The 17,529-nt window shown below is 42.6% G+C and overlaps 1 protein-coding gene across 3 annotated transcripts in view; it reads right to left on the minus strand.

Annotated features, from left to right (window-relative positions):
• The window catches only part of LOC141085647 (sulfotransferase 2B1-like), a 276,977-nt gene that overhangs the window by 157,743 nt on the left and 101,705 nt on the right, over positions 1-17,529 (minus strand). Inside the window, exons 2-5 of one of the 3 annotated variants that reach the window (XM_073571190.1) lie at positions 3,516-3,576; positions 3,031-3,445; positions 2,259-2,418; positions 713-2,158 (exon numbers count right to left, since the gene is read on the minus strand). The exons of 1 other annotated variant lie outside the window; for it this stretch is intronic. In XM_073571190.1, the coding sequence (XP_073427291.1) occupies positions 973-1,923 (951 nt within the window). In that variant the 5' untranslated portion in view covers positions 1,924-2,158; positions 2,259-2,418; positions 3,031-3,445; positions 3,516-3,576 and the 3' untranslated portion in view covers positions 713-972. Of the gene's footprint in view, positions 1-712; positions 2,419-3,030; positions 3,446-3,515; positions 3,577-17,529 lie in introns of those variants that run through there. One more of the 3 variants, XM_073571189.1, reaches the window with a different exon arrangement.

A 17,529-nucleotide genomic window follows, 5' to 3' on the forward strand; every position in this document is an offset into this window, starting at 1 on the left:
GGCCTGTCAAGAGCAAATGGTGTAACCTAATTTTTATGTGTTGTGTATGTTAATAAAACACCTGTGTTTATACCTGTATGGTTTTTTCTTCAAAGTATGATACAATGCCAGGTTCATGACCATATGATGTATATTTTCAACATCATCTCCTCACTTTTTAAACACACATTAAATAGAGTATGAGGTTGTTTATAACTTGGTTCACCAACTCCAGTCCTCAAGGCCCACCAACAGATCATGTTTTCAGGATTCCCTTTGTATTGCACAGGTGATGCAATTATCACATGAGCAATACTAAGGAAATCCTGAAAACATGATCTGTTGGTGGGCCTTGAGGACTGGAGTTGGGGAACCCTGATTTACAAGGTCTATCAATAATAACCTTGGATTGTATTCCAAACAGTAAAATGATGTTACGAAACACCATAGTAGATTAACTGATAAGGATACTCAGCAAGGTAACAATAGATAGTCCTTGTAATCAACACCATCATCTATTACATTACCTGAGCAAAGACACTGAGGCCATGTAAAAAATGAAAGTATATTGAGTTTTTCTTGTTTGCAGATACATATCTCCAAAATTGACACACGAAACGTGTCATTTCTGAAGCTATGTGTACACAAAAAAGAAAAGTGTACGGCGCAGTGTGTGTACGGCGCAGTGTGTGTAGGCGGCGAAAGACACATTAACCAAACATTATTTGAACACAAAATATTCAATGTTTATTTCTTTTTTTTTTAATAAAATTATTTTCACTTTGAAGGACGTTTGGGAGAAGTGTTGGATATTTTGGGGGTGTGGAGAGAGGATGAACGGCTGGAAATAGGAAGGGGTTCTAGGTGAAGGTGCTACTAAATTACTGGGGGAAGGGAGGTCAAGCATGATAAAGGAGGAAGGTTGTGAAACATTGGAAGGAGAGGGGGGATTGAGTAACAAAGTCTTTTGTTTTTTCTTCTTTGGGGCAGGAGTCACCTACCTGGACCGACTACCAACGTGTGACCGCCTTCAATGGCTTGACCGCCTAGAGCTGCTGGTCCATGGACGATGTGAATAAAAAACAGAATGAGAGTCTCCCCGGTGCTTGTGGTGGGAGAAGTGTGGGCGGCGCTCCGATCTGGTGAAGTGGTGGTGTTGCTACTCTGATGTTGAGTTTTGGAGGTGCCATGAGGAGGTGAAATGTTGGTGGTGATCCTCTGCAGAGTAGTGGTGGTGGTGCTCCTATGAGGAGATGTGGTGGTGGTGGTGGTCCTCTGAAGAGTGGTGGTTGGGGTGCTCCTTGTATGGTGCGGAGTTGTGGTGGTGCTCTCATGCATTGGAGAAGTGGCAGTGCTCCGATCTGGAGATGTTCTTTCTGTGAGAACAGGTGAAGAGGTGGTGGCCCAACGAGATTTAGAGCTTGAGGTGCGCCAAGATGTGGTAACGGTGACAGTACTGGTGCTCCAGACAGGAGCAGCACATGACATGGTGGTGGCGGCAGGGGTGGAGTGTCCAGCAGCACTCGACATTGGTGTGGTGTAGTGGTGCCCAGCTTGGCTAGGAATGCAGGTGGCTGTGCAGTGATATGCAGCAGAAGTCGGTACTGTGGTGAAGCGAGTCAGTGGTGGCACAGGTGGGAATGACAACACTGACTGCTGCACATACTGATTCTGCTGCATAGCCTGCAAGTAAGCAGTGTTGCAGGCGTGTAAGACAGTCAGCTGTTGCTCAGGACTAAGGTGATCCGCCATGCCCCATTCAATTTTACTAAAGAAATGGTGCGCTTGTCTATTGAGGTCGGCCTCCAGCCGGTCAAGGCGCTGTGCGGAAGAGTGGAAGAGGTGTTCCATGTCGTTAAAACCACGTTCCATTAGAGAAAATCCACTTTCCACTATTTCGGACAGCGTCTTGAGACTGGCATGAAAGGCCTCGCTCAAGTACATGAACTCGGGCAAGACAGGCCTGTCCGAGGCCCTCTGCCGCTGGCGGGTAGTGCCCGCATAACCAGTGGCAGAGACCTGGGACAGGGGAACACCTGATTGACTAGCTTCCTGGCCACCAGCTGTCTGTGTTGCTGACCTGCAACTTGCTTCCTGGCTGTCGGATGGCTGGGACGGGTCTGAGGTCGATCGATGAAGAACTGCTCCCGCGACAGGTTGCAGGGTGCTGCTCCAGGTGCTGTGGAAAAAAAAGGTAAACATTAATATCCAGCATTAACAAGACGGATCAGCTGTGGAATATAAATTAGGCTTAATAAGCCAAAAAAAAAAATACTTACGCTCTGGTGGCAAGTACTGGTCGTAAGAATTCCAAGGAGAGATGATACTGATACTTGGTTCTTGTCCTTGCAGAAAAGCCACTGTGGACCTATCCCTCAGCATGAACATCAGTGTTGAAACGGTCCTTCATCGAGTGCCAACGTGTGCGGACTTTGTTCACTGTTGAAACAATGGAAAAGAAAAACAAAATTAGGTTGGACAACACAATGATGGTATCTGTATTACCACACACACCTGAGTTGTCATCAATGCTGAATCACCAATAATTCAAATAAAAATGCTTTCACAATTGAACCTGAGGACACGTGTGTTTACTGCAAGCAGATCTCTAGCAGTAAACACACGTGTATCAACAGGATCAAGAGTGACCCATAAAAAAGACACAGCATTCAATACACAATGCGTACACTATTGAACCTGAGGAAACATGTGTGTTTACTGCAAGCAGATCTCTTGCAGTAAACCCACATGTATCATCAGGATCAAGAGTGAACCTTAAAAAAGACACAGCATTCAATACACAATGAGTACACTATTGAACCTGAGGACACATGTGTGTTTACTGCAAGCAGATCTCTTGCAGTAAACACACATGTATCATCAGGATCAAGAGTAAACCATATAAAAGACACAGCATTCAATACACAATGCTTACACTATTGAACCTGAGGACACATGTGTGTTTACTGCAAGCAGAACTCTTGCAGCAAACACACATGTATCATCAGGATCAAGAGTCAATGCAGCATCACACAACAGAGAAATACTTACTGAACGCCTTTTTTACAGTTGCAGAGGCGCTGTCCCAGCCCTCCATCAATGCTGCAGCCACTTCATTCCATAGCCGCCGGGTCACCACAATGTCCTTGTACTGCTTGTCACGGCTGTCCCACAACAGGACATGCTCCTGGACAAGGCTGATGAGTTGCTCATTGTCAAGATAGACGTCCTCATCCCGTTGTGGAACCAAGAAAAGAAATACATTTAGAATCTTTGCATTTATGGAGAGTGGTGATGAAGAAAAAAAAAGGGAAGAAAAGCTGGACAGAAAAACCAGAATCCAAAAATTTTTTAAAAAAATAAAAAATTAGGAAAAAACTTTTCCTACCGTGCGTCTTCTTCCCGCCGTGCTTTGTGTACGCTGCTCCGACTGCTCACACTCACTTGGCTGGTCCGATGCTGAGGTCTGTAAAAGAAAATAAATGATTAAACATTTGGACAGGCAGATATACTTCATAAGACAGCAAACTACTCACCTCACGCTCTGCGTCTGCCAATTCTTCCGCTGCTGGTGAGTATTCGGATCCAGAAGACATTCTAGCAAAAGAAAAAAAATAAAACATTAGTGCACATTATATATTTGAAAGCACAGGCTCACAGAAAAATTATACTCAAATTAAGCTGCTGTGATCCAAAATATGATCTCTGGCTGGGTGGGTGTCTTTTCTTCTTGCAGTATGTCTGGAGAGTGATGAGGTGGCACTACAAAGCCCTTCTTTTGTCTCCCACGCTCCCAAACAATGTTTCTTGTTGAGGGGCTGGATTTAGAAAGTGTCTAGACATTGTTTACTCTGAAATCGCACACGCTAGCTAAGCGCTGACATGTGCACTATACAGCGCACGTCAGCGCGCAAATAGACTATAATACTATTTTTTTGTGCATTGCGTGCGCTGACGCACGCATGCGCATTTTTAACGACGTTGGGCGGACCAAAAAATGCAACATGTAGTGTCTGGCGCGTCTGATCGCAGACATGGAAAATGTGCAGCACACTGAAACGCTGAGGCCTGCGTGCAATCGCTAGACACTGCGTACGCCATTTTAAATATAGGGGACAAATGCGCGTGCGACCGATAGCGCACAATGCGCTGCGCGATAAAATGCAAATGTGAAACCAGCCTTACAGGAGAAATTGGCCCCAAATATTGTTGTCCAATTTGTCCTGAGTACGCTGATACCCCATATGTGGGAGAAAACTACTGTATGGGCGCACCTCGGGGCTCAAAAGAGTAGTGACGTTTTGGAATGCAGACTGATGGAATGGTCTGCGGGTGTCATGCCGCGTTTGGAGAGCCCCTGATGTGCCTAAACTGTGGAAACCCTCCACAAGTGACCCCATTTTGGAAACTAGACCCCCCCAAGGAACTTATCTAGATGGGTGGTGAGCACTTTGAACCCCCAAGTGCTTCACAGAAGTTTATAACGTAGAGCCATAAAAATAAAAAAATCATATTTCTTTCCACAAAAATGACATTTTGCCCTCAATTTTTTATTTTCCCAAGGGTAACTGGAGAAATTGGACCTCAAAAGTTGTTGTGCAATTTGTCCTGAGTAGGCTTATACCCCATATGTGGGGTAAACCACTGTTTTGGCGCATGGCAGAGCTTGGAAGGGAAGGAGCACCATTTGATTTTTTCAATGCAGAATTGGCTGGAATTGAGATCAGATGCCATGTTGAGTTTGGAGATCCCCTGATGTGCCCAAACAGTGGAAACCCCCCAATTCTAACTCTAACCCTAACCTGTTATGATCGGGTAGCCGAGGAGGAAATAAAAAACAACACAAGCTAAGTCTCAGAAAACCAAAGAGGTTGGCAACCATGCAGACTGCAGAACCCTGATCCCAACACGCAACTAGCAGCAGTCGTGGAGCGTTCCTACGGTGGTCCCAGACGCCTCGTCACAACCAGAGAACTAGATAAGCCTAAAGCAGGAAAAGAGGAAAACTAACTGCTCCAGAGCAGACCCCAAAAGAGAGACAGCCCCCCACATGTATTGATGGTGAAGAAAGATGAAAACACAAACGAAGGCAGGAAAATAGGCTGAGCAAACGATGGGGCCCGACCAACTAGAAAGGACAGGAAAGGAAAGACACTGTCTGTAGTCTGCCAAAAAACCCTACAAAATGTCCAACACAACTGATAGCAAAATTAACCCTTAAGTCACTAGACTTCTCCCACTATATCAGCACTCCGAAATACTCTGAGACAGAGCAAAAGGAGGCCAATCTAACAAGGGACAAAAAAAAGGTAATTTGGCAAATAAGAGTGGAAATTCAGCACAGCACAGCCGGGCTGGCTGACCACACAAAAAACTGAAAAGACCAACAAGAGCAAGTGTGAACATTAGCAAAAAACAAACTTATCTTTGAGAAGACTGGAACAGAGCTGAGTCCTAGACCTGAGAAGCAAACTGAATCACCAGCACCTGGATAGGGCGTCGGCTGTCTTATATCCAGTCTGATACTCCAGAGATCCAATCATTATCTTCCTCACCAGGTGGCTGATCGCTACCACTCAAGCCAACCTCACTACCTCCTGTCACCACCAGAGGGAGAATGGAAGGGGAACTCTCAACTGGTGGAGTAGAAAATGAGCTCATAACAGTGCACCCCCTTGAGGAGGGGTCACCGAACCCTCATCCATGCTACTAGGCCGATCAGGATAGGCCCGGTGAAAAGCACAAACCAATTTATTGGCATGAATATCAGAGGCAGAGACCCAAGAATTATCTTCCTGGCCATAACCCTTCCATTTGACCAAATACTGGAGTCTTCGTCTAACCAAATGAGAATCCAATATTTTCTCTACATCATATTCCATATTGCCTTTAACCAACACAGGGTCAGGATGTGCCACCACAGGAACTACTGGCTCAACAAACCTCTTCAACAGTGATTTGTGAAATACGTTATGGATTTTGAACGTAACTGGAAGAGCCAATCGAAAAGAAACTGGATTAATAATCTCCAAAATCTTATAAGGTCCAATAAATCTTGGCTTAAATTTTGGAGATGCAACCTTCATAGGAATATTCTTAGACGACAACCAAACCATATCACCCACTTTAAATCGGGGACCAATGGTCCTATGCCGGTTGGAAAAATGCTGGGCCTTTTCCTGAGAGAGACAATTTATCCACCACTTGGTCCCATATCTGCTGCATTCTCACAACCACAATGTCCACACCTGGGCAGGACGAAGATTCTACTTGCTCTGAAGAGAATCGAGGATGAAACCCAAAATTACAGAAAACATCAAGGTGGCAGAACTAGCTCTATTGTTCAGCGCAAATTCAGCCAAGGGCAAAAATGAGACCCAATCATCTCGATCAGCAGATATAAAACATCTTAAATAAGACTCCAAGGTCTGGTTTGTTCTCTCAGTCTGCCCATTGGTCTGAGGATGAAACGCGGAGGAGAAGGATAACTGAATTGCCAGATTGGAACAAAAGGCTTTCCAAAATCTGGAAACAAACTGGACCCCTCTATCGGACACAATGTTCTCAGGAATCCCGTGTAACTGAACCACCAGTTGTAAAAACAAGGGTACTAACTCAGCGGAAGATGGCAACTTTGGGAGTGGTACAAGATGGACCATCTTTGAAAATCTATCACAAATCACCCAGATAACAGTCATTCTCTGAGAGACAGGAAGATCAGAAATAAAATCCATAGAGATATGGGTCTATGGCCTCTTGGGCACCGGCAGGGGCATCAGCAACCCACTAGAATGAGAACAGGGTTTAGACCGAGAACAAGTCCCACAGGACTGTACAAAATTCCTGACATCACGAGATAAGGCAAGCCACCAAAACGACCGACTCACCAAATCTCTGGTACCAAAAATACCTGGATGACCAGCCAATGCGGAGCAATGGACTTCAGACATCACTCTCTTTCTCCACTGGTCAGGAACATACAATCTTCCCATAGGGCAACGCTCAGGTTTATCCTCCTGAAATTCCTCCAGGGCGCGTCTCAAATCGGGCTACATGGCAGAAAGAACTACCCCCTCACCTAGGATAGTAGTAGGCTCGGTCAAATTAAGAGAATCAGCAAAGAAACTCCTAGAAAGGGCGTCTGCCTTAAGATTCTTAGTGCCCGGAAGAAAAGAGACCACAAAATTAAAATGCGTGAAAAACAAGGCCCATCTAGCCTGTCTTGGATTCAAGCATTTAGCGGACTCCAGATAAGTCAGATTCTTGTGATCGGTGAGGACCATAAATTGATGTCTAGCTCCCTCCAACCAATGTCTCTACTCCTCAAATGCCCATTTCATGGCCAACAATTCCCGATTCCCTACGTCATAGTTGCGTTCAGATGGGGAGAACTTTTGAGAAAAGAAGGCACAGGGATTCATCTTAGGCCTCTTTCACACTTCCGTTTTTGACAATCAGTCAAGATCCGCCAATTTTGAAAAAAACGGATCTGCCATTTTTCTTTGTGGATCCGTTTTTTTCCCCATTGACTTTCATTATTGGCGGATCCTGACTGATTGCCGTCCATTGCATCCGTTTTTTTGAGGATCCGCCACAATGTTAGTGTCCGTCAACATCCTCAAAGATATCCAAACGGAGCTTGCAACGTTTTTTTGGCCGGCGGATCCTCCAGACACTGAATTAACCCCAAAATCTGTCTGGGTGCCAGACAAAAACAAAATTCTCTCTCTCTCTCTTTCTCTCTCTCTCTCTCTCTCTCTCCTTCCCGGCCAGCGGTTCCTTTAAATTTCCTCATTTTGCGGATCCGTGATAAAACGGATCCTGTGGCATCCGTTCACATCAGTTAGGAACGGATCCGCTTGTCCTCCTTTTTGGCAGATTATAACTGACACAAAAAACTGAAGTGTGAAAGAGGCCTTAGAAGTCACAGGGTCTCTTTGGGACAAAACAGCTCCTGCACCAATCTCAGAAGCGTCTACCTCCACTTGAAATGGAAGTGAGACATCAGGTTGCCGTAAAACTGGAGCTGAAGTAAACCTCCGCTTAAGCTCCTGAAATGCAGAGACAGACTCAGGAGACCAATTCAGCACATCAGCTCCCTTCTTGGTCAGATCAGTCAGTGGTTTGACAATACTAGAAAAATTAAAAAATGATTTTTGACAACCAACGGCGCTGCGTGAGGGTATAACAGCTGCAAATTAGCAGACAATGCCACCTTGTTGTCTGAATGTTAAAACAATTAAAAATAAAGAAAAAAATTGCGCTAGTAATACCCACATAAAATCACTCTCTCTAAGGAAAACAAAATTATTGCCAAGAATTTAATATATATCCGTGTAAAACAATAGTATTAGCACCCCTTAATATTATAAATATATATCTCACTATGAAAAGTGAGTACCATCTAAAAAATGCAACCAGTCTTAATACTCAATGTACATAGGTGCGTCTCTCACCGGAGGGAGAGAATAATACTAACCGTCCAGGTTACTGTTCATACCATACGCGATGTTAGCAGTCTTGGATTCAGCACATGGCGGCTCCTCTCCTGATAGACTTTAGTAGATTCCAATGGTGGTATATTTCTCAGTCCAAAGAAGTTGCAGACTAATCGTGGGTAAGATTCAAAATAGTCACCTCTGCTATATTAACGGGCGATGCTCCGGGCCGGTAGCAATCGCCCAGTTCCCCCGATGCTGCGCTGCCCGTTACTAGTAGGACATGCAGCGGGAGACGCGGTTAGTGCCGGCAAGGTGCAGGACCTTGCGTGACGTCACAGTCACGTGATCGGCTTAGTAAGACTGACAGAACCAACAACCAATCCTACGCGTTTCGGAGGCTTACTGCTTCCTTCCTCAGGGATGATTCCTATCATTGAGGTGACACACATATACCCAATCCGTGTGATATATTAGTCCTATTTATTAAAAGCAAATAACTCAATCTTGCTATTTAAGCCATTTGGTCTGAGCGTGTTCATTTTAAATATCCACTCACTTTCTACTTTTGACATTTGATCAATGAAGTTACCTTTTCTCCAGCTTTTCTTAACTATTTTAATGCCAGTTACCGTAATTCCCCTAATAGAGCCTCCATGATGTGTAAAAAAGTGATTGGAAAGGGGATGACCAGTAAATTTATTAATAATATTGCAAAGATGTTCAGCAATTCGTACCCGCATTGGACGAATAGTTCTTCCAATATATAATTTACCACATGGACAGATTACCCCATAAATAACCCCTTTAGTGTTGCAGTCAATAAAATCAGTTATTCTATTCTCAATACCTTTATTAATGATCATTTTTTGTTTCTTAGTGTTTAATTTTTTACATGGTCCACATTTCTTACATGGGAAAAAGCCACTTAAGAGGTTTTGTTCACCATTAATTTTACTATTTGGAACTCTTGGAATTGAAGGTGCAATCAAATTCCCAAGATTATTTGCCTTCCGAAAAATAAATCTAGGGTGCATAGGCAGTAATTCCCCAATAATTTTGTCATTTTGTAAGATATTCCAATGTCTACTAACAATATTCCTAATAATCCTGACATTGGAATTATATTGTAAAATAATCGGAATTTCATTTTTGACAAAAAAATCATTCGGAATACGTTCTTTTGTAGGGTCCAATAGTTGGTCTCTTGGTATTTTTCTAACTGTTTCTGTGGTTTTTTCCAATGATTTTACATCATAATAACCCTTATATTTAAACTTGATATTCATGGACTCGGCTTCTGTCTCAAAATCTTGCTGTCTAGAGCAGTTTCTATGAGCTCTTATGAGCTGACTCTTAGGAACATTAAGAAGCCATTTCGGAAGGTGGCAACTATCTAGAGAAATAAAATTCTTCGAATCCGTGGGTTTGTGGTATACTTGGGTCTGGATAGTATTCTCCTCAATAAAAATCCTCAAATCTAAAAAAATTTATCTCTTTTTGACTAATGTTTGCAGTAAAGTTTAAAAAATAACAATTTTTATTTAGATCACTTAAAAATTCATTTAGTAAAATGTTACCCCCTGACCAAATAAAAAAAATATCGTCGATAAAGCGACGCCATAGCACCAAATTTGTCCGTAATTCCCCATCCATATAGATGGTCTCAAGTTCCCATTTACCCACATAAAAGTTGGCATAGCTAGGGGCAAACCTTGTGCCCATAGCTGTGCCCCATTTCTGGGAGTAGTAGTTCACCCCAAATTTGAAATAATTGTGCGTTAGGATGAATTCAATACAATCCAGAATAAATTCCCTCTGTTCCTTGGGTATTGCACTATCCTTAGACAAAAAGAACTCGGCTGATTCACATCCTTTTTTATTTTGTATCACAGTGTATAATGAAGTAATATCCAGGGTCCCCATAATGTAGTGGTCTTGCCATACTACATTTTTCAAAAGTTTTAAAATATGGGTACTATCCTTTAGATACATAGGGAGAGTGGGAATCAATTTTTGTAAATGACAGTCCACATATTTTGATAAATTGGATGTTAGACCCCCTATAGCCGATATGATAGGTCTTCCCGGTGGGTTAGTTGGGTTCTTATGCACCTTTGGTAAATAATAGAAATATGGAACCCTTGGATATGGGGTATTAATAAAATCCCTCTCCTGCTTATTTAAAAAACCTTTTTCAAAGCCATTTTTTATAAGCTCACCCATTTCTTGAATATAGGAATCTGAAGGGTCATTTTCCATTAATTCATATGTCCGTGTATCTGATAAAATACGCAAGGCTTCATTCTGATAATCAGTCGTGTTCAGGATCACGATACCACCCCCCTTATTGGCAGGCCTAATAATGATATTTTTATTATTTTGTATTTGTCTAATGGCCTTCTCTTCTTCCTTTGACAGATTATGCTTAAATTTATTGCACCTTCTGTCTGAAACTTTCCTGATGTCTTGTATGACATTATTCTGAAAGGCATCGAATGCCTCAGAGTACTCCTGAATAGGATTAAAATTAGATTTCTTTCTTAATGCAGTATGTACAGTATATATACATTCGCTGTAGTTGGTTGATCTACCGAATCAGCACCTAATAATTTTTTCTTAATATAATATTTTTTATGGCCAATTTTCTCATAAACATTTTAATACCAACAAATGCCTGAAATTTATTAAATCCTACACTAGGAGCATATTTTAGGCCTTTATTTAATAGACAAATCTCACTGTCCCCAAGTGTATGATCACTAAGATTAAAAAATTTTTGTTGATGAGGGGCAGGAAAGGTTATTTGCGATGATGGTGGTTTATTCTTTTTTTTGGTAGATTTCCCGCCCCTGCACCCTCTTTTGCGCATTTTTTTTGAGCCAACTGAAAAAACGGAAGATGGCTTTGCTTCGTCTTCAGCTGTGCTCTCTTAGGATCTTTGGTGCATGTAGTACTATTACTATTTGTCTTTTTCATTATAAGCGGTTGGTGAATCTGCTCATGACCGGAATTTGAAGCAACAATCCCCATATTCTCTAACGTTGAAAACCTATTATGTGTACTAACTGAAGGCAACGGTGTAGAGTTAGCTGAGGGGTCTTCTACATTATTCATATTTTCTATATTAGAATCCATACAATTATTGTCCTCAACAATCGCACTATTCGTCGGTTGCTCAAAATTTGAAGTTAAATGTATAGAAAACCTATCGCTTGAAGATAGGAAGGAATTCTCAACTCCCTGTGTCTCATCAAGAGTTACCAATAAACTGGAAGATTTAGATGGGGGTTATGACTATCTTTATGCAAAATATTACCAGCAGTCGTAAAATCCCTCCCGAATTTTCTACGTTTCCTTTCTATAATTTCTTTTTCCTTGGATTTTATCCTTTTTCTGATATTGTTAGACAAGTGAATAATTTCTGGATGTAACTCATAAGGTTTAAAATCTTCAAAGAGTTTTGAGATTTCCTGGCGGATCGTCATCAAGCCAGTTTTTCTCTTCTCTATTATAAATGACACAGTGCGCTTAGAAAAATCCTCAAACATAGCATCCCACTCCAATTTAGTATCTGGATCACCTATATCACCTATTAAGGGCTTATAAACCACTAGACCTTTGGGTATACATTTAAATGATAAATAACTCTCCAATGTGGCTATTTCCCACAGATCTCTCATTTCTTTAATTACATATTGTTCCAAAGTCTTTAGTTTTTTAATAATCAAATCAAGATCTTCCTTTGTAGAAACAATGGGTGAACCTTGTTGTGGTAAATGAAAGAATTTTTGTATATTATAAATCCTTTCCTTCCTATCCGACCATAAATTAGTCTTTATTTTTCTTTATTTTAATACTAGAAAAATTACCTATAAATTTACGATAGAAATTAGCAAAACTCAAAAACTTCTGAAGAGCCTTCAAAGAAGTAGGATGAACCCAATCATAAATGGCCTGTACCTTGGCCGGGTCCTTTTCAATAGTCGATGGAGACAAGATAAATCCCAAAAATGAAATCCTCTGTACACCAAAGAGACATTTCGATCCCTTAACAAACAGGGAATTCTCCCGCAAAATCTGAAACACAGTCCGGACATGTTCCACATGAGAATCCCAATCACTAGAAAAGATCAAAATATCATCCAGATAGATGAACAAAAACTTATCCACAAAGTCTCGGAAAATATCATTCATAAAGGACTGGAAGACAGAAGGGGCATTGGAGAGCCCAAAAAGGCATCACCAGGTACTCAAAATGTCCCTCCGGATTATTAAACACCATCTTCCATTCATCCCCATGCTTGATGCGAATAAGATTATACGCCCCCGGAAGGCCAAGCTTAGTAAACCAGCAGGTACTCTTAACTCTGGAGAATAAATCAGACATCAGAGGTAACGGGTATTGATATTTAACCGTCATCTTGTTAAGGGAACGATAATCAATACACGGTCTTAATGAACCATCTTTCTTGGCCACAAAAAAAACCCCAGCACCTAATGGTGACGAGGATGGTCTAATATGACCCTTCTCCAACGACTCCTTAATATAGGATCGCATAGCATCATGTTCGGGTACAGATAAGTTAAAAAGCCGACCATTGGGAAATTTACACCCAGGCATCAACTCAATTGCACAGTCATAACTCCTATGAAGGGGCAAAGACGCAGACTTACTCTCACTAAATACATCAGAGAATTCCGCCAGATAATCAGGAATATCATGAGACTGAGGAGAGGTGGAGAAAACAGGTGCGTCCCTAAGAACACACTGACAACCCCAACTCACCACAGACACAGATTTCCAATCCAAAACTGGATTATGAGTTTGCAGCCAGGGGAACCCCAGAACAATAGTGTCATGCAAATTATGCAGCACCAAAAATTTACAATTTTCCTGGTGGTCAGGGGCAACTCGCATTATCACCTGGTTCCAAAACTGAGGTTTACTCTCCGCCAACGGAGTGGCATCAATACCCCTCAAAGGAATAGGCGTCTGCAGAGGCGTCATGGACAAACCAAATCTCATATATATATGTCCCCTAAAATGATACTTTATTAGTTAAAAACCACAAATGTGGTAGACACACCAAAGAAAAAACCAGTGACAAAAAATGAAAAAAAAGTGTTCAAACAAAGACCACACTAAGGTGACACCTAGGAATCCCTGATATATACCTGAGCTTAAGTCTGCCTGGCCGCGGAGGTTGGCATCCTAGGGGGGAACATTGTGGCCCCCCGCTCAACGATGGCTGTCCCTAGGGGCCCTGATATACCCTGCAGCCACTAGTGGTCCCCTCTACCCGATAATCAAGGGGACCCCTATTTCTAGACAGAGAACAATCTGCTCTATAGAGGGCCCTGTGTCCCAAAGAAAGAGGTTAAAAATAGAACACACATGGCATAAGGTGGTTAAACTGGATACTGAATTGCAATGTCCCACAACAGATATCAACAGTGAGACACCATGCACCCAATAATGGGATTAAAGACTGGACACTTAGAGTAGATTCAGTGATGCCTCGGTCTCACGTGCACAAGATCTCTTTATGCAGAGTGAGAAAAATATCAATATACTAGCAACTTTGATTACTAGTATCACAGAGATCAGATATCAATAGTAAATCCCATTAAAAAGATAAACACAGAACTGCCACAGCGATACTCATCTGTGTTAATCGCCACCTGCCATCAACTAGTTAACGCCTCAACGCGTTTCGCCTTAGTAGGCTCATCAGGAGGCCTGATACTGCGATATCTTGTGTCCCATGATGGTGTGATAGCCAAACGATACTTAGTCCAGCTCCTCTTTTTAAACCCGCCGCACAGAGCACAAGTGCTCCGCCCACTCACATTACATGGCGTCCCCGCATCACTGAGCGCCTATTGCAACACTATCCAGTCCCTGGTGCTCCAATTAACTGCCAGGTCCAACATGCAACGTCAATCCCGAGTAACCAATCAGGTATCCTCAGACAAGCCGTCTCCCAGCGCTCTCCAATCGCCAAGGCTGAGACTGGTTGCCGAGTCTGCCGTGCATGCAGCGTCACTCCTGAGTAACCAATCACGTATGCTCGGACAGGCAGTCTCACAGCGCTCTCCAATCACTGCAGCTAATACATCCTGCCGGGTCTGACGTGAATCGCCCATGTATGCGGTCCACAGCACATGCTCCACTCTCCCATATTGAAGACAAATGCCTCCAATCAGACACCATCAAGTGTATATATACATGCAACCATTACATAGAGATCTTTCAGTTATTGATCAGATTGCACACTTCAGTCGCATAGTAATTGCATCTGAGCATATTACCTACACACGCTCCACACTGATGATTCAAATATAACTAAGCGTAAATCGCATCAAGAGCTCCAACAGTGTGAACAGGCGTCAACATGCAGCTTCATTCTCATGCATATGTGATTAGAAAATGCTGTATATATCTCTGAGGCTAAAATTAGCCAAAGTTGCTCAGAGTCCATTAGAGAGTGGATATCTATAAGACAGTAAAAAGGGAGATTCTATATATGAAATATTCCATCATAATACATGGGAATCCCAGAAAACAGGAAACAAAACACAAAACCTGAAAGGCCAATATCCTCAAAAAAGATCACATTATTCAGTTGTGGCTCATAAGAAACAGGCAAACGACAATTGCTCATTCAGCCCCCTCGGCTCAGGGACTCCATCCTGAATATCCATTCACATTCTCTCCTGAGAATCATCTTATCCACATTCCCTCCTCTTGGGTTCACATTAACGACCTCTATAACACAGAATTTAATGTCACCGGGGTCACCTTTATGACACATCCACATATGCTTTGCAAGTGGGGTCTCTTTTTGATTTCTGATGTCCCCCATATGTTCCCCTACTCTCCTTCTGAAATCTCTCCTGGTCTTCCCTATATAATTTTTAGGGCACGAGCAAGTGGCCATATAGATAACCCCTGTGGTCTTGCAGTTCAAGAAGTCTCGTTGATAAAACATCTTGCCAGTGCTGGCACTGCAAAAAGACTTCCCTGGTCTCATATATTTACAGAAACTGCGATCCCCGCACTTAAAAAAGCCACAGGGTCTCCTATCCAGCCAGGTCCCACCAACCGCTGGTCTCCTGTATTGGCTATGGACCAACATGTCTCTGATGGATTTACCCTTTCTGAACGTAATGTTGGGGGCGCTCACCAATCACATTCTTCAAATCTGGATCTAACCTGAGAACATCCCAATGCTTTGACAGGACCCTTCTAACCTCCTGATGTTTAACATCAAATGTCCCAATAACCCTTATTATTTCTGTTGAGTCCTCAACCTCACGTTACTGCAAGAGTTTAACTCTGTCTGCTCTCCTTGCAAAGTCATATGCTGTGTCTAGAATGTGTTTCGGGTACCCCTTATCCTTAAAACGGTAAAACATGTCCCCAGCTTGTTTCTGAAAAAGGTCATTCCTAGAGCAATTCCTCCTCAACCGGAGGAATTGTCCCTTCGGAATGCCTGTCTTGAGAGGGACAGGGTGGTGGCTCTGCCAATGTAGCAGACTATTTGTACTCGTCGGTTTACGGAATATACTTGTGGAAACACCTCCCATCAGATCTTTTTTAATTCTTATATCCAGAAATGGTATTTCGGTTTCGTGGATTTCTGAGGTAAATCTCAGGTTCACATTATTTTGATTCAGTTCCCTTACAAATTCTTCGAATTGATTCTTCTCCCCTGTCCATATCATGAAGACATCATCTATGAACCTGTACCACATAGAGATCAGACCATGCCACCACTTCTCCCCTCCAAACACAATGGTCTCCTCCCACCAGCCCAGGAACAGATTTGCATACGAAGGGGCACAGGGGCACCCCATCGCAGTGCCCCTGAGCTGGTGGTAGAATTTACCATCAAAACAGAATGCATTATGTGTCAATGTGAACCGCAAGAGAGATATCAAGAAGATGTTATGCCCTCTACAGGCTATTGACCTCTGACTCAGAAAGTGTCCCACACCCCTAATACCTGCTTCATGTGGTATATTGCTATAGAGAGCTTCTATATCAATGGAAGCCAACCATGCATTCCCTTCCAGATGTACGCCCTCTAACTTTAGCAATAAATCTGATGTATCCCTCAGGTATGATGGCATAGAAACCACAAAGGGGCGTAAAATCTGGTCAATGTATAGACCACTATTTTGTGTCAATGAGTCCACACCTGATACAATCGGCCTCCCTTTTAAAGGGTTCAGGCCTTTATGTATCTTTGGTAGTGCGTAGAAAGTGGCTATCAGTGGAAACTTGGGGAGAATAAAATCAAATTCTGTCTTCGAGATCAAACCCTCCACCTAAGCCTTACCCAGAATAATTTGCAATTCCTCCTTATAGGTGGTCATGGGATTGACCTTTAGCACCTCATAAGTGGAGTTATCTTGCAGTACAGCATAGCACATTTTGCGATACTCAACATGGTTCAAGATTACCAGATTTCCCCCTTTGTCGGAAGGTTTCACTACTATTTGATCATTTTTCTTGAGGGCCTCAAGTGCTGATCGCTCACTCGCCATCAGATTATCATTATTTTCCCACTCTGGTGCTGTTATTCTCTTAAGGTCCCTTTCCACCAACAGGGCGAAAATATCAATACTCCCCATGTCACCCTGAGGTGGCATCTTTTAACTTTTGTTTCTTAAGGTGGTAAAAGGACCCTTCCCAGCAGTAGGGGCCCTATTATTTTCATTCAAAAGTCCAAGGAGCGCCTCAAATCCTTCAATATCTTCCTCATTGAGGCCCTGTTGTCTACAAGCCTCCCGACTGTTGTGTCTAAAAAACTTCTTCCACTTGAGATTCCTGCAAAACAGATTTAAATCCTTAACCCACTCAAAACAGTTGAACCTATTCATTGGCACAAAATTTAAGCCTCTCGAAAGAACACTCTGCTCATCCCCAGTGAGGGTGTGCGAGGACAGGTTCATAATTTGTCCTCTTAATGGTTGAACCGAGTTCTTAATTGGTAACCCGTCCTCGCACTCTGTTCCAAAAAAGAGGAAGAAGAGGCAGCAGAGGTAGAAGGCTGAACAGAACCAGATGCCAGGTTGGAACCTGAGAAAGGGGTTGGCGTTC

Source organism: Dendrobates tinctorius, unplaced genomic scaffold, assembly GCF_039654945.1.
Source record: "Dendrobates tinctorius isolate UK_male_01 unplaced genomic scaffold, ASM3965494v1 ptg000028l, whole genome shotgun sequence".
In the NCBI taxonomy this organism is placed as follows: Eukaryota; Metazoa; Chordata; class Amphibia; order Anura; family Dendrobatidae; genus Dendrobates; species Dendrobates tinctorius.